This window comes from Bipolaris victoriae (assembly GCF_000527765.1).
Source record: "Bipolaris victoriae FI3 unplaced genomic scaffold scaffold_76, whole genome shotgun sequence".
NCBI lineage: Eukaryota > Fungi > Ascomycota > Dothideomycetes > Pleosporales > Pleosporaceae > Bipolaris > Bipolaris victoriae.
This window is the reverse complement of record NW_014575316.1, coordinates 1-24,339: the sequence shown is the minus strand read 5'-3', so window position 1 is coordinate 24,339 and position 24,339 is coordinate 1. Positions and strand designations below refer to the sequence as shown.

Sequence of the window (24,339 nt, the reverse complement as noted above, 5' to 3'; positions counted from 1 at the left end):
CAATTCAATTCAATCCAATTGCAGAGGTCCTTGAGGACCAACTAAATCGAAAATGATCCCTCAGATTGATTGATTTGATTGATCCCAAGTCTGCTCTGGAGCATCTAGATACACTGTATTCTTATCTCTAAAATTAGTGCAGCAGTCCTAACAAGGAGAAGATGACAAGAAAGCTTCTACGGCACTAAAACTTGAAAAACTCCTTCCTGGCAATATGTATATTGAAAGAAAACTTTAGTTCAATACTAAACTAGGCTCTAATATTCTGGATATTACTTTTTGGAAGTGGAGAGGGAGAAATTTAAACTTTCGGCCTTGCGGATTCCTTGGCATCGTGGAAAGAGAAATTTTGAGATCCTGAAAGCAAACCCACTGTGCCACCTCTCCGAAGTATATCTATAGTTCCTTGTAGTCATCGTAAGATTGACTGAATAGGAGTTTAGTCACTTTGGCCGCCCCAGGTAACTTTTGAGTAGCACTCGTGATGTCGAACAGTTCAACATTTTTTAAATAAAAACCTTGCCTTGTGTCAATGACGTACGCGACAGTGGCGGGAAATGTGTAAATAGTGCCAGAGGCTGCCTTGAAGATAGATTGAACCGACGCAGTAACGCGAGTGATGTCCGTCCCAAGGAAATTCTTCTTATACTCGTAGCCTAACACAGTCGCAGTAGCGCCGCTAGTAGTGGACTCCAAGGGAGTCATGTGGAAAGTGCTGGGGCCGTTTTAACTATCCAGGTATGCTTTCATAGCCCAATTAATGGCGCCATTAAAAATAACACGGGTACCGTGGAGAGTAATCGTGAAAATGTTTTTGCGGGTAGGGCTAGCACGGATCGCAAGAGCTTTAGACTCAGATTCGTAGCTAGAGCTCTTCGTAGAGACGTCCCCAGGGGTATTGCGCACAAAAATATCGTCCGCGGGAGGTAGATTGGCCAAGGCTTCAGCAGCTGGTACAGTTTGAAGCTCCGAGGTTGCAACTTGAGGGATTTCAGCAGGCAGAGCCAATGCCATAGAGGCTGTGACAGCAGCCACACTAAAGAAGCGGAGAAGATGCATCTTTGGAAATGAGAGATGCAGAATGCGCTTAGGTGGGAGGTCCTTGATAAGAGAATTTCTTGACCATAGGACTGTAGGTAGCAGAATGATGCTGCTTGATACTTTCTTCAGGATACGCAGTAGACGACTATTTGAATAGTAGAAAAACTCTATTCATCATCACACTTCTGTAGCTAAAATTGTGTTCGATTTCCTGTCTTACGTAAATTCTGATTATTCCGCCGTCGCCTGTAAGCATTAACATATCTACCGTCTCTCACAAACTTTACTTAAGGGCATTTAGCCAATGATAAGAAACGTGTGACTGGTTACTACTCTACCGATATCTTGTACAGACGAATACAACTCGGCTTGGGCTAACCAAACAACATGCTCACGGTATATGGACCTATTAGAGGTTGTTCCGTTGCCTAAACAGGCTAGTGTGTTCTAGTAAGTTTGCTAGAGCTTATCGTAAGCATATTTAGGTTTCCTATGTGGGCTGGAACTTAAGTTTTACGCTTTGGTAATTATATAATATTTTACTATTTTATGCACTCATCGCATGTACTTATCTGTGAGAGCCTACCAACATGATTATTATATTCTTATTACATTCTCCTACTAATATCGCAATCCACCGCTTTGCAGAGACATAAGAATCTACACGTTTCAAGTCAAAAGTTATACAATAGTGAGTAGCGTCAACTTTTTCGTGCTTTGTCTAATTTTGATGTAGTACATTACGCTACTATCCCTCTTATCCTTATTTCTATAGCTTCTACAGCAGCTCAAAAACTATTTGGTCTACAATGCTTTGTTGATTTCGACAGCTGTCAATTTGAGGTTCCCGCAGAATTGAAGAATACGTTGGCTGCGGCCTTTGGAAAAAGAGCAGGATGTAAGAAAGCTGTAGTCGCGTTCCACGGTGCGCCAGATTCTGCTATTGAGGGATTTTTCTGCGACCCAGTCGCTGTTAAAGCTATAGGCCCTAAATGGATTTATACTTACGATACTGTAAGAGAGATCTGTTCTGTCTAATGCCCATAGGGGTGCAGGCAAGAATGTTCGGATCAGGATCGGCGGTAGAGTCACATAGAGGCATATGGGAGTGCGTGGGACACCGACAAGCCTTGATTCGAATAGGCACCTATAGTCTTAGTACGAGAGAATATTGAAAACCTACTATACAACTATGGTTAGATGTCAATACTTATACTCACAGATCTGCTCCGGCCAATGAAGCTAGAAGATCTGGGCCGACCTTGTCTACTAATGTTGCTTGCCAAGACTGTACTGGGCCTGTCCCGTTGCACCGCCCTCACTTGATGATACGAAGAAAGCGGCTATGGCTCCCTTGGCCCGAAGGGTACCAGATGAATCACCGAGGACTAGCCTTGCTAGGCTTCAGTTCAGAGTATCATGACAAACATCTCTTCTTGCTAGTTTGACTACAAGTGATAAACGAGAAGAGAAAAAAAAGTCTCGAGGAAGACAAAAAAGACGTCGCAGCTATAAGCATGTAACACTACGGTAGTACTATGTTATTTCACATCCACATAGCCAAGCATGTATCCAACCTACCTGCCGTGCATCTTCCACCCTAAGAACAAGCGAGCCAACATCATCCCTGCCCATCCTCACATCCTTGGACCTGCATCTCCCCAAACATCAACGCATCATCTTCTCTCCCACATCCGCGGAGTCCCTCCCCCCCTTACCTCTCTTCATCCATATACGTAGCGCGCGACCTAGTCATTTACCTCGCTTAACCCCCCCGCATACATCAAGTCTTGACATCACCTCTCCAACCACCATCTCGAATCCACGCATCCATCGAATCGCGACAGTGCCAGAATGTGATGTCAGGCACCAGTTCTCGGTGCATGTACCCCAAATGACGCTAATGCAATAGCCCAACGCCCCGGGTGCTCGTTTACCGGCTATTTTCTTACCATTTGTAACGTCGGCCGTGGTGAGTGGGGTTGCTGGTCTTTTCGGTCAGTTGTCGTTGTATGATGCTGTCGAGAGGTGAAGATGGATGGAAAGAGGGGAAAACGGCACGGGGGATCCGTAGTTAGCACGCTACGCGTAGAGACAAGGCTTGGTGGTGAGATCGGCGCGGTTGGCGGTGCGACTGAGCCACGTTGTAATTGTTACGGATGTTTGAGCCGGGAGTGTCTAAGGGAAGTGTAGGAGGGAAGTGGCTGTTATTAGAGGATGGGAGGGAATTAGGATGAGGGCGTGTTGATGTCACTGGGGAAGTACAAGGTTATCGAGATGGACTACGACATAGCGCTCGTAAGTAAGGAAAATGCTTATAGTCTTCAAAACGCTCTATAAGAATGCCCGGCAAAGATCTCTTCACTTTCCATTCCCTCCAGCACCCTCACTCAACCATCATCCAAAATGCTCTCAAAACTTCTCCCCTTACTATCCCTCATCCGCTTCACCACCGCCCAATCCCAAGTCCAAGAACCCGCACCACCCCCCGCCCTGCTCTCTACTGCAAAATCCGGCGTCATCCCCGCCCTCCCTACCGCAACCTCCTTCACAGGCGTCGACACCCTCCAAGGCGCCATCATCTCGCCCCTTCCTCCAGCACCAGGTTACCTCCCCAACGCCACAGGCGGTGTCGAGGGCACCGCAACCGCATCCCCAAACCAACCCTCAGCCACTTACCGCGCTGTGCTTCCGGATGTACAATACAACCCCTACGTCAACACCAACGTCACGGGCACCATCGACGCAGCCGGCGACCCCCAAGGCGTCCGCTTCACCGTCAACCTAACCAATCTACCGGATCAACAGCAATTCGGACCTTTCGCATGGCACATCCACGCGCTCCCCGTCCCCAGTGACGGAAACTGCACCGCTACACTCGGCCATCTCGACCCCACAAACCGCGGCGAACTCTACATGTGCGACGCTTCTTTGCCAGAAACATGTCAAGTCGGTGATTTAGCAGGTAAGCACGGCGGCAAAATCACTTCAGAGGGGAGTTTCGAAGTGCAGTTTGTAGATCCGTATTTGAGCGTTGAGCAAGGGTCAGAAGGGTACTTTGGGGGATTGGCGTTTGTGTTGCATACGGGGAATACGACGAGGATTACTTGTGCGAATTTTGAAGTCGTGCAGGGGGGGAATGCGACGAATGCGACTGGGGGTGTGGCGTCGCCGACGCAGAGTGGGTTGCCGGAGTTTACGGGGGCGGCGAGGAAGGTAACGGGTGGGACGGTGGCGCTGGCGGTTGGGGTGTTTGCGGCGGTGATGGCTTGATGGGTTCGATAATAATTTACATAGTCGTAATTGGATATGAGTCATGGGGTATAACATGTGTGTGAGCTCAGACTGCTTCTTCCGCTTCCTTCGTACTCTCACCCCACGCTTGGTGCAGAGAACTCGTACATTCCTTGTTACAGCCCGGCCGAGTGCAAACCCAGAATCTGGGACCGGCACTGAGCGGTTTCTCGCAGAGCGGTCTCATACACATGCTCCACTCGTACCCATGGACTGAATGGCCTTTCTTCAACATCACTTTTGCAGCCGCGGTCCTCTTTGACTTGATCTCTTCAACTGACAACTGGAAGCAAGTGTTGCAAACAGACGAGGGCACTTCCCTGAGATCCTGTATGGGTCCTCGGTATGTGTTAGGATTGACGAAACGCTTGTACATGGTGTATAGCCAAGGAGCATCAGGAACGCATTTGCACTCTATACCCTTGTGTCTTGTGCCTTGAAGGGTTTGTTTAACCGCAACATGTTGGTAGTAGCAGGACCTGCAGTATGGGACACAGTTTTCCAGGTGGTGTAGTGGGGCTGATTGTACAAACGAGGTGGCCTTGAAACAATCCGAGCATATCGGAATCCAACACACCGAACAAGGAGTCCTCGCGCCACCGCCACGGCAAGTAGATCGTTTGAAAAGGGTGAGGCGGCGATGAAGATCGTCGTGGGGGAGGACCGAGTTACGGACAGATTTGGAGACGGAAGACAGGCTCAAGACATCGACGTAGTGTAGGTGTTGAGTGACCATCATGAGCATGTCGTAGATGCCGAGGAACTGTGCCAGTTGCGTAGGCTCCCCGTCAGTGCCTTGATACCTCGCTATATTATCCTTGTTGAAAATCTGCGTCTTCAGCCCTTTGAGCGCAATCTCGGTCTTCTGCTCCGCCCCAAGCGCCGTTTTCGCGGCGTACCGGCGCGCTGTTCGAACTGGTACTTTTGCCTTTCTAGGTACACATAAGCGGAAGATAAAGACTGGGGTAGTATACAGAGTAAAAGGAACAAGCGCCACAGTTCCTCTTGGTAGATAAATGGTACATGCCAAGAGGAAAGTAGCGCATCTTTGGATTTTTTTCAAAAGCTTGATGACTTGTTGTTTGGCAATTGGTATGCAACCAACAAAAGAGACAATACCAAAAAGTGCCATCAAGGCTTGGAAAAAGCTTGGGCTGTTAGTACTCAATGGCAATTTGGGGTTCATGGACAACTCACGCTATGGAGATGCCATATTGACGTTCCTCGGCAAAGTTCTTGCACATTTTGGTAGGGGTTGTGACCGTTGCATTCAGCCTCGCCGCAGCAGCGAAGAAGCTCTCATTAGTCCCTGGAGGTCGCTGGTCGTAAAAAGTGGACATGTCATTACATGCGCTTTTCGCCGTGGGCACGTATCTGCTTTGATAATGCGTAGCACGCGCTATGTAGATGGTAACTAGTATATCCCCAGCCGCGACTGGGAGATGCAATGGCGGTTCCAGCCATATGGATGGTATCCAGATTGTAATGTTCCATAAAAAGGCAAAGGTACCCCACCAGTCTGCCATCCTTTCGCCGGTGACGATAGTTGGATCGTAGGTGCCATTGTGAAGCAGAAGGTTGTCACTGATTACGTTGTTGTGGCGTGTCGCATAGTCCTGGTAATAGATAGTCGGTGCCAGGATAATGAAGCGGAGAATTATGTTTATGCAGTAGAAGGCTACGTAGAGTCCATAGAATTTGAGATCTTTTTCTGTCCGGTTGAATCTGGACAATGCCATGTTGGGTCTAGCAGGTCGCTGAAGCGATCTGACTTTGTGAGATGGGATTTACAAGACAAGGATCTGTCCAGTTGTAGAACAGATGAAGGTTGATGGATCATGAAGAGTCAAGTCTTTATGGGATGCAAGAGCAAAGATAGACACGAGATGTGAGGTTGCCGAGGCTTGAGGAGGGTGCTGGATGCCTGGTGCGCAGCCACGCAGCACAAGGCTGAACCGTTTGTCTGGTGATAATCTTTACCGAAGGCATTCTACGGCCCGGTTATGACTGGCGCGTGGGGGGATACAGAGAAGTATTAGGTATGGTGTTGCAGCCTTGTAGCCCCGCAGTGGAAAAAGAAGGCAATTTGAAGGGCGCGGTCAGCCCATGTGGGTTAGTTCAGAGTTACCGGTGAACTGGATAGAGGGCAGCCCAGTCAGCCACGACAGTATGCATCTGTCGTGCTGGGCTTGATGGCAACGGAAATGGCCAAAGGCCTGGAGCTGGACATGACGTCGATCAGAACGGGCTTGAGTCAGGGGGAGAAGCGAAGCATGTTATGCGCACTGTCGCGTTGCCCATTGCGATTGGCGCAGGGCTCGTGGTGGCCGAACGTGTGGGCACAGCAAATGAGAAATGACATGTCGCAGCAAGGTAGGGGTGTCGAGCAAGATGAGGGCTGGCGTTGGCTGGTGTTTGGCTGGCGTGGTGGTGGACAGGGCGGGCGAGGCGAGTGAGTGCACGGCTCGAACCGCCGCGGGCGGGTTGGTGTCGCCGGGGCAACGGCGGGTGTTTATCGATGCTACAAGGTGCCAATACACCCCTGCACCTAGCTCTATCAAGCACACCTGCGATTCCCTAATCTCGGCCCACACAAGGCTCACCAGAAGGGCTTCTCCGCAAAAAGGAACCTCTAGCTGCATCTTAGCCCCCCCTCGAAACACACACCCTTCCGACTCCTGCATTGCACAGCTTCGACGTTTCGCCTCAACACCCTCGCCGCCGCCTCATCGTCTCAGCATACAAGTCGAGCTGATAGCTGCCACTAACCCCGCCACAAGGATCCTCGCAACCTTATCCGCCATGGAGGCCCTCTTATCGCTCGCCTTTGACAATATTGCGTCCAAGGATACGCAGAAGATTCGCAAGGGATTACGGCAGATTGAGGGCATGTTGGCGCAGATTTGTCTCTCTGGCACAAAGTCGAAACCCAGCACACCAGGCCACCGCCGGAATGCCTCAGCAATCACTCTGAGCGAGCAGCAGCAACAACAACAGCAACAACAAGCCACAGCAAAGAAGTTGGGACAGCTATCAGATGATCTCGCCTTCCGAGAGTTTTTTCGCCTACAAGAGGGGTTCGAATGGAATGGTGCGTCGAGTCAGCAGATCAACAATGGGCAAGATGCTAATAGTGTAAAGTTGTGACCAGGGTAGCCGACTGTCTGGATCGATTGCTTGGTATGGGCAGCAGCAAAGGTAGGAGAGGTACGCAGAGTTGATGACGATTAAGAGCTAACCATGATTACAGATGGCCAGAACGACATCCTCATCCTCTCGTCGCTTTCCAACATACAAGGTCTCCTCCTGCTACACCCCCCGTCACGCATCATCTTCGGGCGCGAGGTATACATGAACCTTCTCCTCGACCTGCTCGACCCCTATAACTGCCCGGCGATCCAGTCACAAGCCCTTCTCGTTCTCGTCTCCGCCCTGCTTGCCACACCCCAAAACACGCGGATATTTGAGCACATGGACGGCCTGCTCACAGTAACAAGTCTGTTCAAGGACGAGGAGACAACACAGGGCGTCAAGGTCAAGCTGCTCGAGTTCTTGTACTTTTACCTCATGCCCGAAATGCCCGTCTCGGGCCCTCAGCGGAGTCGCGACAAGGTCAGGACGGCTATGGACCGGCGGGGGAGCACCGACGACGGCAGCAATGGAATCAGAAAGCACACACGGTCGCAGGCTGAGAAGCAGCATATGCTAGGCAAGTATCTCAACAATGTGGATGCTCTGGTCGAGGATCTGCAGGAGAGTGCGCCATTTACAAACGTCGCCTGCTAAGAGCGATGCAAGGCAGATTTTTCATCTGTCCCTTTTTTTCTTTCTTTTATCTATGCTTACTTTGGTTGACCACATATTGGTCCCGTTCAGCGCGGCGTCACGGAATGCTTGGTGTCATTCGCATCCATACCTGTCGCAAACACCATAGCTATTATTGCTACTTTTTCCTTTGTTACAATGCATGCTGTATTTTTTTTTCTGGGACAGCGAAAGACTGATAGCTTCATTGCATATTCCAGCGGATACCTTTTTTGTTTGTAGACTATGTTTCTCGTTGGGCTGGGTGGGTTTGTTGACGTCTCAGATTGAAGCGAGACGTTGAGCGTGTGGGCCTATTAGAATGACGGTGGGGGCATGGCCTGGATGGCCCATTGCCGTCATTGAATAATATTCTGTACATATGTATGCGACTTGTGCAGTGTGAATTGCGTGACATGTGTAGCAAATTTGATCCCTTTGCCCTTTCTGGCCTAGGAAAGCTGGGTTTCAACCGCCTGGGTCTGCTTTGGTGCGCATATCTGATCAGCAATGGCTTGTTGAGGCGTGGTTGGCATGGCGCTGATGTTGCAGTCTTACTGCATAGCCTACTCGAGACGTTGTATGTAGTATGTAAGCAAGGCAGATCGTGGATACGTGCACATGGATGATTGGGTGCTGAGTGGATGCCTGTCAACAGAGGCCCAGCACACGAGGCTACGCCCAAGTCACGTGCGAGCAGCCTCGTCTCGTCTCGTCTCGTCTCGTCTTTTTAAGCACATCACGTTGGTCTCACGTGCAGCGGACCAAACCTGCCTAGCACCGGCGATCGGCGGAAGCTAAACCTCTGCCGCCGTGGTCGCGTGCTCATTGTGAGATGCTCGCATTACAAAGGCGTGCCAACGGAGTGCGCGGATCGCGAGCTGGGAGACATCGGAGCCTCCGGACGGGCGAAAGTTACTGCGAAAAAGTCGGTGCTAAGTTTGAATATTGCCAATTGAACTGTTTACCGTCACTTCCAGCCAGTACCTTTGTCATGCCTGGGGCTGGTAAGCACTTCAATGCTGCTGCCCACAAAACCATCTCTAGTCATGACGCACACTTTAGCAAATCATCAGTAAACTCCTTCTCGGAAGGTCGGCTATTCATGCAACGCCCTGCACTACACAAGGGCAGCCGCAGAGCAACTTCGTCCGACCACTCGCACGCCTTGCCAATCCATGACCTCAGAGCTCGTTCGCTAATACCTGCTTGCCGTCTCTTCCGTCGACACCATGAATGTGGCATGCTTACTCTTAGTGCCCTCTGTCGTCCTCTTTTGCATCCTCCTAGCCGCCCATTTCTGAAATCTTGCATAACTATACCAGAAGTTTTTTTTTCTTTGCTTCTTCCTCTGTCTTACTTGCCCTGCCTTTGAGCTGGTTGCCCTGCCTGTGAGCAAAGCTGGAACGCCTTACGCCTTGCGCCTCATACATCTGCTCGCATCCGTATTTGGTCCGCTTACTCGATACACTGTCAACTCTACCTACAACAAGCAACATCCCGGAGGAATAGTGACGTCTACTTCTTTCTTGTAAAACTACAATACCCTCCAGATCGCAAGCCTTTGTTTTGTTCGCCTGAACATCCCATCCGGCATAGTATCATATCATGGGCGCAGGAGCCTTCATAGAACCACTTGTGGTTATCACCCTACTCTTCGGCGGTACTTGGGTAAACCGCAACACGGAATACCGTCTTCTTAACCGACCAAAAGTCTATCACCACTCGCCCCGCTCTGCCTCACCCGAGTCTGGTCGATCGAGTCCCCTGTCCAGTACATCACTTCTCGCCAATGTCGACGAAGAGCCACGATGGCAGTCGCGCGAAATCAAACTACTAGGCATGCGCAAACAAGTTCTCAGCCCAAACACCCGTAGATTCCAAGACTACTTTCTATCAAGACTACTCCAAAAGTTTCCCTTTTTAGTCGAAGCCTGGTACTGGGCTTTGATCTACTGGGTACGTCAAGCTTCACTTCTGTGGATTAACCAAAATACACCAAAAACGCTAACAGTTATCGCCAACGCAGGTCTACCAAGTCGGGCGCGGCATAAGTGCCCTCTATCTCATCGACGAAGGCACCGTAAACGTCGCGCGCCGCCACGCCTTGCAACTCATCGCCCTCGAGCAGCGCCTACACATCTTCCTCGAACTCGACATCCAAGCCTGGTTCCTCAAGCACCCCTTCATTCTCCACTGGACAAACCGCATCTACTCTTTCATCCACATCCCCGGCACCATCCTCTTCCTCGTATGCCTCTACTACTACACCACAACCCGCAACCGCGTCAATCTCCCCTTGCACAACAAGCCAATAGGTGAAGCATCCGGCAGTCCCGCAGGCGCAGCCTTATATGCCGCCCGCCGCCGCACAATGGCAACCTGCAACCTCCTCGCCTTCATCATCTTCACCCTCTGGCCCTGCATGCCCCCACGCCTCCTCTCCGACCCAGACGTCACCGGCGACATTGGCAAAAAAGCCCGCAGCTTCGGCTTCGTAGATACCGTGCATGGCGCTGAAGGCGAAAGCAGCGTCTGGACCCAAAACAAATTCTGCAACCAGTACGCCGCCATGCCCTCGCTGCATTTCGGCTACTCCCTCCTTATCGGACTGACCGTTATGACGATTCCGCTGGCGCCCCAGCATGCGCGCTCGAGGAGCGTAGCGTTGACAATGGGACTCCGCATGCGTGTCCCGTCACTACGCAGGTTTCTGTGTGTAGCACTCGGTGTCGCGTATCCGACTATTATCCTCATTGCCATTGTGGCAACGGCGAATCATTTTATCCTAGATGCCGTTGCGGGGGCTATGGTGTGCGGTATTGCTTGGGCGGGGAATCGCGTCCTGCTTAATTTGCTTCCGCTCGAAGACTACTTTTTGTGGTGTGTACGCATTCATAAGCCTGAGAGACGGTCGGTTGGATGGGGTGGAGATGAGTTCAAGTATGGTGGGGCTAAGGGTGTGGTTTTTGATTAAGCTTATACCCTTGTTTTGTTTTTTTCTCAAGAATGGGGAGGGGTTCGGGAAGACGTTGTTGGGTGGAGGTGTGAATGAGACAAGAGTCGGATTAAGTGAGTCGGAAACTTTGACGGCTTTTTTTTGTATTGGATTAATACCCCCGCTGGTTATATATACCATAGGTTTTACTTTTTTTGCATTTGCGATACGCTCGTTGGCAAGTAGCAAGCTCTGGGTTATGCGAGTTATTTGTTTATACAGCTGTACCTTGGAAGACATGGGTGAAGAGGTCAAGGCATGGTACTTGATTCTGTATACCCTAATTAATAAACTAAACTCATAATTCACTTCCATGGAAATCGTATAGTTGCAGTGTAATATGGCATATTTCTCAATTGAACAGAAGAAACTTGACGGCAGAGGAAACATCGATTTTTCTTAGCCCATAGCTCTTCCTCTACAACTACACAACCATTTCCTATCTTCATCTCCTTCCTCCTTATCTGCTTTCCCGCACTTGCACACGTCACCTCCCCCAAAAATACACCACCTCATCCCTCCGCCTTCAACTGATGCTTCCACCCCATAACAAACAAACACTCCATCTCCCTACTCTATCCTTCATTAGCCAATTTCCCACCATCAAAAACCTTAGAAAAAAAAGATAATCACTCACCCTAGTCCCACCCTTACACTCCCCCTCTCTCCACTCTCCCCCCCTACACCACCCACAACCCCCCTCTCCATCCCTATCTCCCCACTCACACCTCCAGCCCCCCTTCCCCTCATTCAAATACCCAAATCGCAACTCGCCCCTCCGCGCATCAAACGGCCCCACGCTAAACGTCTGCGGGTAAGCGGGGATGTGGTGGTCGACGATGGCGCGGGTCGAGGAGGTCAGGTTGATGATGCGGGAGGTCCAGTTGCCGTTTGTGAGGGTTGCGTTGGCGGAGTGGGAGTGGGAGGAGGAGGAGGGAGAGCAGAGAGAGGTCAGGGTCAGGTGGAAGGGGTAGAGGATTATGGGTTCGGAGGCGTGGGGGCGTGTGGTTTGGGTTACGCGGGCGGTTTGGGTTATGGTTTGGGTGGGGAGGTTGTTGTTGTTGTTGTTGGCGTCGAGGGCGTGGGCGTTGGTATTTGCGGTTACGGAGGCGTCGAGGGCGTGTATGATTGTTGGGGTTGGGGTGTAGAGCATGGTGGAGGTGTCGCGGTCTTCGAGGAAGAGGGCGAGGGCGGGCTCGATGGGGGAGTTGGGTGCCGTGAGGGCGGTGGTGAAGAGGTGTAGGAAGCAGATGAAAAGAAGTGAGAGATGCATTTTGATTGAAGCTGTGGGTGTGAGTGTCTATATTGTTGACAGTGCTTGGGAGAATGTACGAGTATTGTTCAGATAGTAGACTGAATTGAGCGAGTGTATTGGCGCAAAATCTACTTCTAGAGAACAATTGAAGTGAGAGGACTCTATAAGATGGAAGTTTTGAAAAACAAGTCGGATATTGGAAAAGACAGCGTCACCTCACGGTGAGTACAGTTGGTGAACCAGACACACGGACAGTGGGCAAGCAAACGGACGGGAGACGCTCATATTGGACGCACAACATGACTAGTCAAAGAAAGTGGTACTCGGAAACAAACGTCAAGCACACGCCCGTAGGAAAATGAATGGCAAGGAATTATAGATAAAATTGACAGGTACCAACTCGCAAGCATGAGACATGCAAGCAGCTTGGACGGCCAATAGAACAGAGACTAGGGCCTGTGTGTTACCAGGTGAGAGATTACAAAGAGTATACATGACATTGTTGTGTACATTCAACAAAACCTCCGGGTATAGTGTTTAAAGAGGGTATGGGTAACCGCAAACGCCAACTGTGAAATGTGCTAGCACCAGTCTAGTAACCAAACAGAAGACTTGAGAAAATCTGACATAGGAAATGGAAACGCAAGGAAAACTTTTTTTAGCGTCTGCTGCTCCTGGTGTTGTTGCGACTGGGCCTGTCGTCTCTGCGGCGGTCATCTCTATAGGAACGTTGAGTATCCTGTCGGTAACCCATTTCCTCATCTGAGATGCGCTGGCCACGGTAGGATTTCTGTGGTCGGCGCACATCGTCATACTCATCGTTGAAGGCGTTGCGTCGGTCTTCGATTTCGTCGTCAAAGTCAATATAGACTGAAGCAGGACGAGGTCGTGATTCCCGAGGCATTTTGGCTTCGCGTTCGATCAACTCCTTGGGCTTGTACACCTTGTCTAGGTGTTGCTCGAGGAGACGGACGTTTTTACCGTTGGCTTTGATGGCGGCGCCGGCAAGATCACCGAGAAGTGGAACGAGACCAGCGAGAAAGTCAATGGCGGTGTTGACCACCATCAGAAGGATAACCGTGACAGGCAGGCCGCATTCGACCTTCATCATCTGGCGAACAAGGTTGAGGGTCAGGGCGGCAGACATAGCGTCACCAGCAGCAGGGAATAGGCCAATCACCGAAGACCAGCCGAACCGAATTCCCATAAAGGAAAAGAGAGCGTAGTCGAGTCTGTAGGCGGACTTGCGGGCTTTGGCAAGGACATCTGCGTCATGTGGAGGGATGTAGCTAGGAATTTCCTTTTTGACCTTTTTGGTCTTGCCAGGCTTCCTTGGGTGTGGGATTTCCTCGTAGAAGGGATCCTGCGCTGTCGTTAGTATGGTACTACACTAAGGTGGATACAACACGAGATCTCGACTTACATATGGGCCCGATGCGCTCTTTCCCCGGTACTTTTCCATCTCCTTGCCGAGCGCCTTTTTCATGGCATATTTGGCTACAAGATTCGCCATGGTAGGTGGTGGATGTGAATGTGCGTGTGTTGGGTAAAGAAAAGGGGCTCAAGTAGTTTCTGATGGGCTTCTGGACAGAGGCCTTGTACGGGCCTTTAAAGACCGGAAGGTCTTTGAAGATGAGGCGAGGCCTTTGACGTGGTGCTGCAGCGCGGCTGTATCAAAGCGCGCGGGGTGGTCTGGTTGGCTACGACGTCTTTGGGCGGGGAAATGTGAAACGGGCGCGTCGCTGGCCTATGTATAGCTGTCGAGTGTGGTCGCGCAACAAGCAAGCAAAGGACTAATTCTGTGGAATGTAGAGGTTGAAGGAGCGACAAGAAACAAAGATAACGGGCCTACTTAATGAATGGGTGAGGGCGCTGGCGGTGAAGTCAGAGCTGCCCTGATTGTGTGACGATCCCAGACAGTCCAACGTCATGGCTTCTGGCCATGGCAAAGCGAAATGCTTTAAAAGCACAGCCACAGCCGCCACACCCACTGCACATCGATCGCCTTCGCCGACGCCCAACCCGCCGCCACATGTCAACCCTCCGATAGGCCAGCCTGCCATCAACACTACAAAGCCCATCCACGCTTTTGCTTTCATTGCGGCTGTGTACTTACATCCATATGCTCCCCCGCATCTAGACCACTCGCTATCTACTGCTGCTCTCGCCGCCGCCCGACGCCCGCCCGCGTCCCCCCGCCACCACGCACGACACCTAGCTGCCCGCGGCATGCTCGACACGGGCCAGACATTCTCCCACAATGACTCCCACAAACACGACACTAGTTGACTGGCTCGATGATCTCTGCGTGCGCTTCATCGTCAACCTGCCCAATGAAGAATTGCAGTCAGTCGAGCGCATCTGCTTCCAGATCGAGGAGGCACAATGGTTCTACGAAGACTTCATCCGCCCGCTCGACCCAAACAACCTCCCCTCGATGCACCTGCGCAAGTTCTCCCAGCTCATGTTCCAGCACTGCCCGCTGTTTTCTGCCTACTCAGAACAGCTGCACCAACAGGCCTATGAGCAGTTTCTCGCCTACAAGACACGCGTCCCGGTGCGCGGGGCTATTATGTTGAACGAGGACATGACACATGCTGTGCTGGTCAAGGGATGGAAAAAGGGTGCCAAATGGAGCTTTCCGCGTGGAAAGATTAACAAGGAAGAGACAGACCTGGATTGCGCCGTCCGAGAAGTCTGGGAAGAGACCGGCTTCGACCTCAGGGAGGCTGACCTAGTCGAGCCTGACGAGAACATGAAGAAGATTACCGTGACGATGCGTGAACAAAGCATGATGCTCTACGTATTCCGCGGAGTGCCAATGGATGCGCATTTTGAGCCACAGACAAGAAAGGAAATCTCAAAGATCGGCTGGTACAAGCTGACCGACTTGCCTACCCTAAGGCGGAAGAACCAGGCCCAACCACAACAGGGGCACGGACAGGATTTGATCAAGGAGAGCAGTTTCTACATGGTTGCTCCCTTCCTCGGACCTCTAAAACAGTGGATAAAGCAGCAAAACAAGCTAGGGAGACAAAGGCTACGGAACAGCGCACACATTACACCAGCACAAGTGGCAGGTACTGATGACGAAGATGCTCAGCCCGGGATCTACAGAAGTACTGCTGGCCAGATTGCAAACAATACACAGTCAAATGATGATTTCGCCAACATGGTGGCCCAGCTAGGTCGCACTCACCGTCCAAGCGATACTCTGCCAGAACTGTCTGGACAGCAACATGCATCGCAGCAGCAAAGCCAGGATCCTGCCGAAGCACTTAAACGGCTACTTAGTGTGGGCATGCCATCTTCGGCAGTAGAAGCACCTGGTAATCCAGCTCCGAACCCGCAGCAGGCTAACCCACTTCTGGCATTATTCAAGCAGGGCAATAGCCAGCCCGGAGTGGGCCAGCCCCAGACACCATTCGAGCAGATCATGTCTACACCTGTGCAGCCGTCAAGCCCCCATGGTCAACACCATCCTCGGCCGCCACAGATGCAGAATATGGGACCTCCGCCACCGTTCTACACACCTCCAGGACCTTCAAACCATTTCAACAATATGCAACATCCACAACATATGCAGCATCAGTTCATGCAGAGTCCACCCCAACATCCAGGTTCAATGTACTCACACCAGCCCCCGACGATGCAGCATGCATTTGACCAGCGAAACCCACAATTGTCCCATGACATGAGTGACTCTCAATTCGCAGGAGGTAACGGAAGGCCTGTCATACCTCCTGCATCCAAATTGCCTGCTCCCAACCTCAACCCGCATGCATTGGGCTTACTGAATTCTTTCAAATCCAACAACCGGCAGTCTCCTGCTCCCCAATCGCCCCAGACAACCGTCGCTGCCCCACTGCACCGAAACCAGCAAACAACTCCCAGGATAGAACATCCTCTCCCTCAGCATTTGCCTCATGGACTCGTTTCGCCGCATGGACAACAATTTTCCGCAAGTCCGCCACACTTTCAATCACCGCAATTTCAGTCGCCGCCAATTGCCTCTAACTTTGTGCCGGAGCAACCGAAGCCAAGGAATCTTCACCAAGATTCTTTGTTGTCGCTGTTCAGGCCTACTCCTCCATTGGCAAGTCCTGAGCCGGCACCTGCAGAGCTGTCGGCATTTCCTACAACTCCAGCTTTTGCTTCTGCTCAACCGGCTGCAAACCCCTCCGAGTTACCTAACACAGGCGTGTCAGGTACTCATGGCGCTCTTCCTACCAGGGCGAAGATTACGTCGGCCACCGTGAGTGGCCCAGTGAACGCTCCGGACTTTGACACCATGAAGAAACACAGGCAGTCTGCAAACGGGAGTTCATCTGGACATTCACCGGCCACGAACATGCCATTCATGCCTCAGCAGATTCTCAAGCGTCCTCCTCAGGCTTCTCCACAAAGTATTACAAAGGTTTCTCCGTCACCCCAGCAGCCGACTGAGGTATCAGCCTCACCTCAACCGGCATTCAAGCCGCAGATCCTCAAGCGTCCTCAACAGCAAGAGCGGAAACCAACGCCTGACGGAAATAGTTCGTCTGGACCAGGTACGTTTCAATTATTTAGACTTACCTGCCATATTGTGCTAGATTCGTATACTGACATTGATGTTGCAGCAGCACCCGTGACTAAACCCACACCGCACGCCCAGGGGTTGTTGGATATGTTCAAGGGAAACTCGCCCCAACCCCCTCCCGCTCAACCAGCAGTCTTACCATCTCGCTCACCGGTGCCTCCACCCGGATCCGCAATGGACCGCCGCGACTCTGTCCCTTCAGACCAGAAAAATGTGCTGCTTTCCCTCTTTAGTAGCAAGCCGTCTCCTTCGCCGAATTCTCAAGCGAAAAGTCCAATACCCCCAGCGCGCTCCCCTTTTGCGCCTACACCAAAAACGTCAATGTCGGGTATCATCAGTCCAGTCAGTCCTTTGCCCACAAACGGCAGCGCTGGTGCAGTTAGTCCAGAAGGAATGGCGAATCGTAGTAGGATTAGCAGTATTGGAGACGGAACGGCTCCCAGCATCGTCATTCCACCTCCCACTAGCCATCCGGTGGACAGTGCAGTAGGCATGTCACGGGGAGAAGGTATGAACTTGGGTGGTCTTGGAACTCAGGGTTTGCCCGGAAGTGCGATTGAAGGCAAGAGTCCTGTAGATAAGACATTCTTGTTAGGTTTCTTGGAAGACGTTGCCAGGCGCGGGCGTTGAATTTCTTTTTTCTCGGATGGATATGCATTTTCTGGAGTTTTCTTTTATTCTTCTCATGTTTTTTGTAAATGCCTGGGTATTTTTTAGGAATGAAAAATGTTTGGTTTTTTGGGGAGATTTGTTTGCAGCGTCTTGAGAGAGATGTGAGAGTTTGGAGCGTTGTCATTGCTCATTGGTCTTTGCAATCGGATCGAAAGTTTATCACGAAAGGCGAACTTGAATAAGTTCAAAGGGCACAGCAATCGTAGTTTTCCCTCCCCCTTTTTTCCCTCCGTATCCAAACCTTATGCAATTACCTTACTCGCACCCTCTGAAAGCAAGCAAGCGCCTTCACTCATCACCAAACATAGACACACTTAGAATACACATCCATTACACACTGACCTCCCCCAAGCAAAAATAAACCCAAATACACTTTAACCCCCGAGCCAAGTCCACACCCGCCCCCCTTCCGATCCCACTACCATCGGAACTAGTCCCAAGCGCCCCCGCCGTCCCCTTCCTCTCTCTCCCTCTCTCCCTCTCTCCCTCTCTCCAAACAAGTGGAAGGCCCCAAAACAAGGCCCGCCTCAAACCCCCCCCAAAAACCGAGGCACGTGCCGTGGACTCCTCGGCTAACTCTTTTACCTTTTACCCCAACGAACCCAACCCGAATCAAAAAAATCCCCCCCCCCCCCCACACTAGTATGACTATCGGAACTACGGCTTCTCGGATTGGAAACGGCGCTGCGACACTTGTGATTCCAAAAAAAAATAATGTCCTGATCACCAAAGTTTATGGAATTCGATTAAGTGCCCGGGGGTAGTCAAGTTTTTTTTGACAAATTTTGATTTTATTTTTTGAATTGTGAGGCTTGGCTGTGTGTCGTGTCGTCATTTACTTGGGGGTGGGTAGGTGTGTGTGTGGCGCTTTGTGCATGGGGAGTTTGACAAAACATTGTGTGTGCAGAGTGCGATATGGGAATAGATTTGCGGGTGCGAAACAATGGGTTGGTCCTTTTGTTTTTCTTGTTTTGTTCTTGGGAGGGTTGCGGGTGTATCGCGCGACATGTGTGTGTGTGGACGCGTGTTGGATGGGTGACACTGACGTTGAGTGACACTGGCGCTGGGATGTAGGTTGTGTCAGCGGTGTGTGGCTCAAGGATGGGATTTGTGATGTGCCTGGTAGGTTTTCATACAGTTGGGTCTTGGTTGCGGTAAAGGTAAGGAGAGCGTTAGAAGCGATGGAGGAATTGCGCGTCATCGGATTGACAAGTTCCTGGAAAAAAGGATGGATAGATTGGTGTCGCGACGTCTCACGCGTTGTAAGAAGCAGAAAAGAATTCGATGGATTACGTTGCTATCAAGGTGAAAAGAAAAAAGGGTATGCGCGCGTCAATTCGAGAGGCTAAGAGAGCATATTCACCATATCACAATCTTCTCGAGATAGGCACACACAAATGATAATGGATGTTGAATATAAGTTTGCAATGTACAAAAAGACAAGGTAGAAAGAAAGAGAGCAAAAAAAACTATGATAAAAAAGCTTTAGCTACACAAAAGGTCGAGCCAGGGTATAACTTCGCATGTCCTCTGTGGGAGAAATAGAGTGAGCTCGAAAATGCAGACGAAAAGCGCCAGAAGCAGTGCGTGTGTATCTGCGTGAGTGTTATGTTGTGGGTATTATTCAATCCGCTTGATTCCAGTCGTGCCCAAGCCCAATGCTGTTTTCGCCAGTTCCCGTAACCGCGCAATGAAGATGCAACAGAAGTGACGCTAATCCAAGGATGAATGCAAAAAATAGTTGGTGTTTATGTCAAAGTAACAGGTAGTTAGGTGGTCTGTAAAAAACAACTTGTCAGGCTTTACAATGCGGCGTTCTGGCGGCCCCTATCTAGAATCTCTGAAGGCACTGCGCTTCGTGTGCTGAATCGTACTTCAGTTCCCGGGTGCACTTTGAAGATTGGTGCCGTTGTCTGCGTGTCGTGTCTCTGATGCTTGATATCCCTTCCTACAAGTCCACTCTTGGTGCTGGGTTGCCTGGTAATACCATTTGCGTTCTTGGGAACAGAGGATGGTAGGGCTGGCATTTCAGGAATGTCATCGTCGGAATAGGTAGTAGACTGCGTCATGCGGAATTGCTGCTTGAGGCGTTGCTCTTCCACGCGATTAGATTGCTGGTTAACCCAAGAGTCGACAGTGCGGAAGCGAGGAACAGAAGAGCGCGATGTCATAAAACTCTCACGGGCAACTGACTGTGCAACGGTATCGCGGGATGGGTCATGAGGTGTTTGAGGAGCCTGCGAATTTGTCCAGCTGAACCTGCTTGCCATGCCTCCTGCACCTCCGAACCCAGGTCGTTGAGAGATGGAGGGACGGTTGGAGAGGAACTGACGGAACGATGGAGGAGCTGGGAGGTTGCTTGGTGGGCGCGATGGAGTGTCGGCAAATTGCAAGTCCTCGTCGTCGTCCAGTGATCTAGTGTTACGGGTTGATGCGCTCCGCCGTTTACCTTCAATCGGAAAGCTGGGCGAGACTGGCGTTTGGTTGTCGTCTCGCGAGAGAGCGTCGTCAAAGAAGCTTTGGTTGCCGTCTCTAGTAGCGGGTTGACTGAAGCTGTCGCTGCGTCCAAGTGGTTGCAGGCGCTTCTGTGATGACGTCGAGCTAGATCTTACTGGGATTGCAGCTGGTCGAGGGGGGTCGATTGTATCATTCATTCCATAACCGCGTTCATCGTCAAATGCGTATTTCTTGTCTTGTCCGTATCGAGAGGACAGTTGTGGTGGTGGACCACTGTGAAATTGCTGTTTACCCTGCTGGACAACATCCCTCATGGAGAGACCACGTTTTCGCATAGTGTAAATGGCAAGCACTACCATGACAATGATGATTGTTGCACCTTTGTTTCTGTTAGCGTGACCCTAAACAAACAAGATATGCAGTCTCTGCGTACCAATGGAACCAGCCGCAATGAGCAAATGCTCAGTTGTTTGCGAGATGGGGCTGTTATCGCCGGATCCCTTCTCAGCGAGAGGCGATGGTGACATTCCCATTGATTCGGACGGTTCGCTAGCAGCGAGAGCAGCCGGGGTAGACTTTGGGATAGACTGTGGGATAGACTGTGGGATAGACTGTGTGGTGGTGGTCGATGGGTTTACGAGCTGCCAAAGTTAGATTTGATTTTCAATGGCAGTGCTCATCTTACAGCTCCAGATCCTGGCGGCGATCCGATTGAAGGGGTTGACGTTGACGTCGGCGCCGAGTATTCGTATTCATCGTCCTCGCTATCGGAATCCGTGTCGTTGGGGTTTGGTTGGGGTTGCTGTCGGCGCGAACGAGATCGTCCAAGTATGCGGTTGATAGTGGCCATTGGCTCTTCCGATTGCAGCTTTCTCTTGTGCTTGACTCCATCCTTGTCGACAACCACATAACCAACTCTGTTGTAAACTCCAAGGAGCCGTGTAGCAGGCATTGTGTCCGAAATGTGATGGCCTTTTGGGATAAGGAGAGCCCCTCTCAGTCTTCCTGCCGCTCGATTCCTCCACCAGACATAATCCGCGCAATCGACCAGCGATGTGAAAAGCCTTCGCGATCGAAGATGGGCTCAAGTCCTAAGGCCTGGAGGACTGCGACCAGCGTAGTCGGGGTTCAAGATTTGGGGTAAGGATGGTGTTTGGGTGAAGGAAGGAATATGAGTAGGTAGGTAATTAACAACAAGCCCGCCAGCGGAACAAAGGTCAGAAAGGAAAGGAGCGTAGGTCAGCAGAGTAGCAAGGAAAGTCTGGGCGAACTCTCAAGACGAGACACGTTCATGCAACAGGCGCGAGGGGTCGCATTTGAAAGAGCGCATGAAGGAGGCTAGTGCTGAGTCGCTCCTGGTCCCATGTCAGTTTGGAGAGAGGTAAAAGAGTGGGGCCGGGAGGAGGATAGGAAGGGTGAATTTAGCAGCAGTTGGCAGCCGAAAAGACTCCAAAAGGCGGGATCAGGTAGCCACGGCGTGCCAAGGACGGCCGAGTACGGTTAGGTTGACAGAAATGAGCAGTAAATTGGCCCGGGAAGCTTTAGATACCGTCTTAGAGCTGTCTCAGGGCGCCATGGTCGGGTTTCAGCGCCCGTCTCTGGAGCAGATCAAACGCCACAGGGGTCCGTGGTGAGACTATCGGTCGGCCTGCAACTATTGGATATCGAGGGCAGCTTGGTGAATCGCAGATGGAAGTCAAGCCTTTTCATAGTTCCCCGCATATAGGTGGCAGTGGGTTGTTTGCATCTTGTGTGGTGTGCAGGATGCAGGAGGATGCAGCGGATGAGGGCTGTGCCGTGCAGTAAGGGAGGTACAGGTAGACCAGCCACACGTTTGCGTCGTACGAGGGCAGAAGGGCACCGCTGCGCCTCGCCTTACCTTGCCTTGCCCTGCCCTGGTCCGTCGCTTGTTGCTCCACCCGAATCTTGCGTGCGTACGGACAATACGACCGCGTTTAGGGTCTGGCCGCCGCCGGGATCCGGCATACGCCATCGGCTCTTTCGCAGCCAGAAGAGCCAGAGGCACCCATTGTTTCGAGCCAGGGCGCGCAGGGGCGGATCAACTGTTTCCTTGCTGAGGCACGGGCGCCTTGGGTGCCGCGGGGAGATCGACTGTGCTCTGGGGCCCAAGCATGGAGTAATAATAAAACAAAGAAAAGTGCGCGTATGGCAGACAGAGCAGACATCGATGACTAGTGGCAGGCCAAGTGTGGCGCGTCATGTGGCGGATGTGGCAGTGGAGTGGCAGATGATGCGGCCGTGACGCGTTTGGCTGTGCCGAACTCGCTGAGGCTGAGCGCATTCCGAAATGTCCGCTGGCGCTGCTACGCCCCCTCCAAGGCTGCAGTGCACCATCCGCTCAGTCATCCGGCGGCAGGAGGAGCTGAGCAAGCAACAAGTCCTAGTGCTATATAACATTGTGACGCGACCCGGTTGGTCCGATTCTGCCTTCACTCCTACACACACATTCAGCTCAGCCGACGTTACAAACATACCCCTCATCAACCCCTCACCAAGCCTATACGCGCACCCTCTTCATTTCTTTCGACCATACACACATCCTATCCACTTGATACACTCAAAATGTCCGGCCCTTACGACCAATACAACCAGGGCTACCAGCAGCAATACCCGCCCCACGGCCAGCAGCAGTATCCACCTCAGCAGGGCTGGGACCAGGGCGGATATCAGCAGCCTGGCTACCCACCACAGCAGCAGCAGGGCCAAGGTTATCACGACCCGCAACAGCAGGGCTACCAACAGCAGCAAGGTTACAACCAGCAGTATGGCGCACCTGCACATGGCGGTTTCCAGCACGGTCAGCAAGCGCCCTATGACCAGCAGCAGGGGTAAGAGAACATGCTCCCAATCAAAAATCGGTCATGATGCTCACGCCATTTTCAGTTATGGCCAACAACAGCAATACCCGCCATCAGGCCAATACCCTGGTCAGCAGCCGTCGCACCAATTTCCCCAGCAAGGCGCCTATCCCCAGGACCAGTATCCTCAAGGCCAGAACCCATATGGTCAGCCAGGCCAACACGGCCCAACAGATCCCAATGCACAGGCCGAGGGCGATCGTGGACTGATGGGCGCTCTCGGTGGTGGTGCAGCCGGCTACTTTGGAGGTAACAAGATGGGCGGCCACGGCATTCTCGGTGCCATAGCAGGCTCCATCCTCGGCAGCAAACTCGAAGACAAGCACAAGAAAGGAAAGCACGGCAACGGCTACAACTAGAAGGGTAGTACTAGACCAAGGGCTGCGTCCTTGACCTGATGCGTAATGATTTTTCTATGTAACACACACACGCGTTCTATGAATAGGTGGGCTTGTCTTTGACACAAGGGGGAGAGGGCGTTCTGGATTACATGTTGATTTACCCTATAAGGGGGGGTTATAGCATTGTTTTTTTGTGTATAAGCTTTTCATGCATCTAACCTTTTTAACGCCCTTTTCCACGTTATACTTTTATTCCCACAAACGAAATGAATTAAACCCAGTGAGATTGCATAAAGTTCAATTACCACACAAACCCTCCTTTCGCAAGATCCTAGCCGTCAATCATCGTGGGCTTCAACTTATACACGCGTCATGAGAAAACTTTTATGTTTTTTTAAAATTCCCCCGGTCTCGAACAAAAAAACTTCCATGATTTGCGCTGATGTCAACTCATCAACCCGAAACAAACGCTCGACCACCCGTCATGTCCAACGGAAACAAAATTCTCCATTGGGTATATAACACGAAAGTGAGAAGTTTTCTTGGTCCCTACCCTTACCCCCCCTAGTCTTGGTCCAAAGAGACAACCAAACAGAGAAACAGAAAGAAAAAAAGGTGACGTACATAGCCGCTTTGTCCCCTAAATACCATTACCGAATCACCGAGATGGCGCATTTTTCTTTCCGAGTCGAAGGGAGGGGGGGGAAGGGACGCGGACGTTGAAACACGACAGTGACCGAGAACAATGCCGGGGGGGGTGGTTATTATTGCACACTCACACTCTCACACCACACGAAAGGTGAACCAACCAAATCGAGCTTCCTTTTTGCATACATATTTACGGTCTTTAACAGCCATTTTACCTTTCCTCCCCTTTTTTTTCCCCATCAAATAGCGACACGAACCAATCGGTCCCCGAACCTACCATCCGATCTCAATGCCGCGTCTGCATTTCTCCTGTCATTACCTTGGCGCGCCCACGCACCCACTTTGACGTAAGGGGGGGCGCTGGGGGGGGG

At 51.3% G+C, this 24,339-nt stretch overlaps 8 protein-coding genes across 8 annotated transcripts; 4 read left to right on the top strand and 4 right to left on the bottom strand.

The window, feature by feature from the left end:
• Positions 1–272: 272 nt before the first annotated feature.
• Positions 273–1,059, bottom strand: COCVIDRAFT_18174 (hypothetical protein; the record flags this gene model as incomplete). Its single annotated transcript, XM_014698491.1, has 3 exons — positions 273–396; positions 542–656; positions 789–1,059. The coding sequence occupies 3 exons, from the start codon at positions 1,057–1,059 to the stop codon at positions 273–275; spliced, it is 510 nt and encodes a 169-aa protein (XP_014553977.1).
• A 2,388-nt stretch (positions 1,060–3,447) lies between these two features.
• Positions 3,448–8,121, top strand: COCVIDRAFT_106046 (hypothetical protein; the record flags this gene model as incomplete). The annotated part of the gene is made up of 4 exons (XM_014698500.1): positions 3,448–4,284; positions 7,087–7,426; positions 7,477–7,533; positions 7,586–8,121. 4 exons carry the CDS (start codon positions 3,448–3,450, stop codon positions 8,119–8,121), a joined length of 1,770 nt encoding a protein of 589 aa, XP_014553986.1.
• Positions 8,122–9,747: 1,626 nt separating this feature from the next.
• COCVIDRAFT_106099 (hypothetical protein) lies at positions 9,748–11,116 on the top strand (the record flags this gene model as incomplete). Its single annotated transcript, XM_014698499.1, has 2 exons — positions 9,748–10,098; positions 10,169–11,116. The coding sequence occupies 2 exons, from the start codon at positions 9,748–9,750 to the stop codon at positions 11,114–11,116; spliced, it is 1,299 nt and encodes a 432-aa protein (XP_014553985.1).
• A 533-nt stretch (positions 11,117–11,649) lies between these two features.
• On the bottom strand, positions 11,650–12,410 carry COCVIDRAFT_40011 (hypothetical protein; the record flags this gene model as incomplete). The annotated part of the gene is made up of 2 exons (XM_014698498.1): positions 11,650–11,712; positions 11,775–12,410. The coding sequence occupies 2 exons, from the start codon at positions 12,408–12,410 to the stop codon at positions 11,650–11,652; spliced, it is 699 nt and encodes a 232-aa protein (XP_014553984.1).
• A 640-nt stretch (positions 12,411–13,050) lies between these two features.
• COCVIDRAFT_18168 (hypothetical protein) lies at positions 13,051–13,905 on the bottom strand (the record flags this gene model as incomplete). The annotated part of the gene is made up of 2 exons (XM_014698490.1): positions 13,051–13,755; positions 13,816–13,905. 2 exons carry the CDS (start codon positions 13,903–13,905, stop codon positions 13,051–13,053), a joined length of 795 nt encoding a protein of 264 aa, XP_014553976.1.
• A 747-nt stretch (positions 13,906–14,652) lies between these two features.
• On the top strand, positions 14,653–17,601 carry COCVIDRAFT_28838 (hypothetical protein; the record flags this gene model as incomplete). Its single annotated transcript, XM_014698497.1, has 2 exons — positions 14,653–16,942; positions 17,012–17,601. 2 exons carry the CDS (start codon positions 14,653–14,655, stop codon positions 17,599–17,601), a joined length of 2,880 nt encoding a protein of 959 aa, XP_014553983.1.
• Positions 17,602–19,445: 1,844 nt separating this feature from the next.
• On the bottom strand, positions 19,446–21,052 carry COCVIDRAFT_106118 (hypothetical protein; the record flags this gene model as incomplete). Its single annotated transcript, XM_014698496.1, has 3 exons — positions 19,446–20,479; positions 20,534–20,741; positions 20,786–21,052. The coding sequence occupies 3 exons, from the start codon at positions 21,050–21,052 to the stop codon at positions 19,446–19,448; spliced, it is 1,509 nt and encodes a 502-aa protein (XP_014553982.1).
• A 1,631-nt stretch (positions 21,053–22,683) lies between these two features.
• COCVIDRAFT_18165 (hypothetical protein) lies at positions 22,684–23,338 on the top strand (the record flags this gene model as incomplete). Its single annotated transcript, XM_014698489.1, has 2 exons — positions 22,684–22,949; positions 23,005–23,338. 2 exons carry the CDS (start codon positions 22,684–22,686, stop codon positions 23,336–23,338), a joined length of 600 nt encoding a protein of 199 aa, XP_014553975.1.
• Between the last annotated feature and the right edge of the window lie 1,001 nt (positions 23,339–24,339).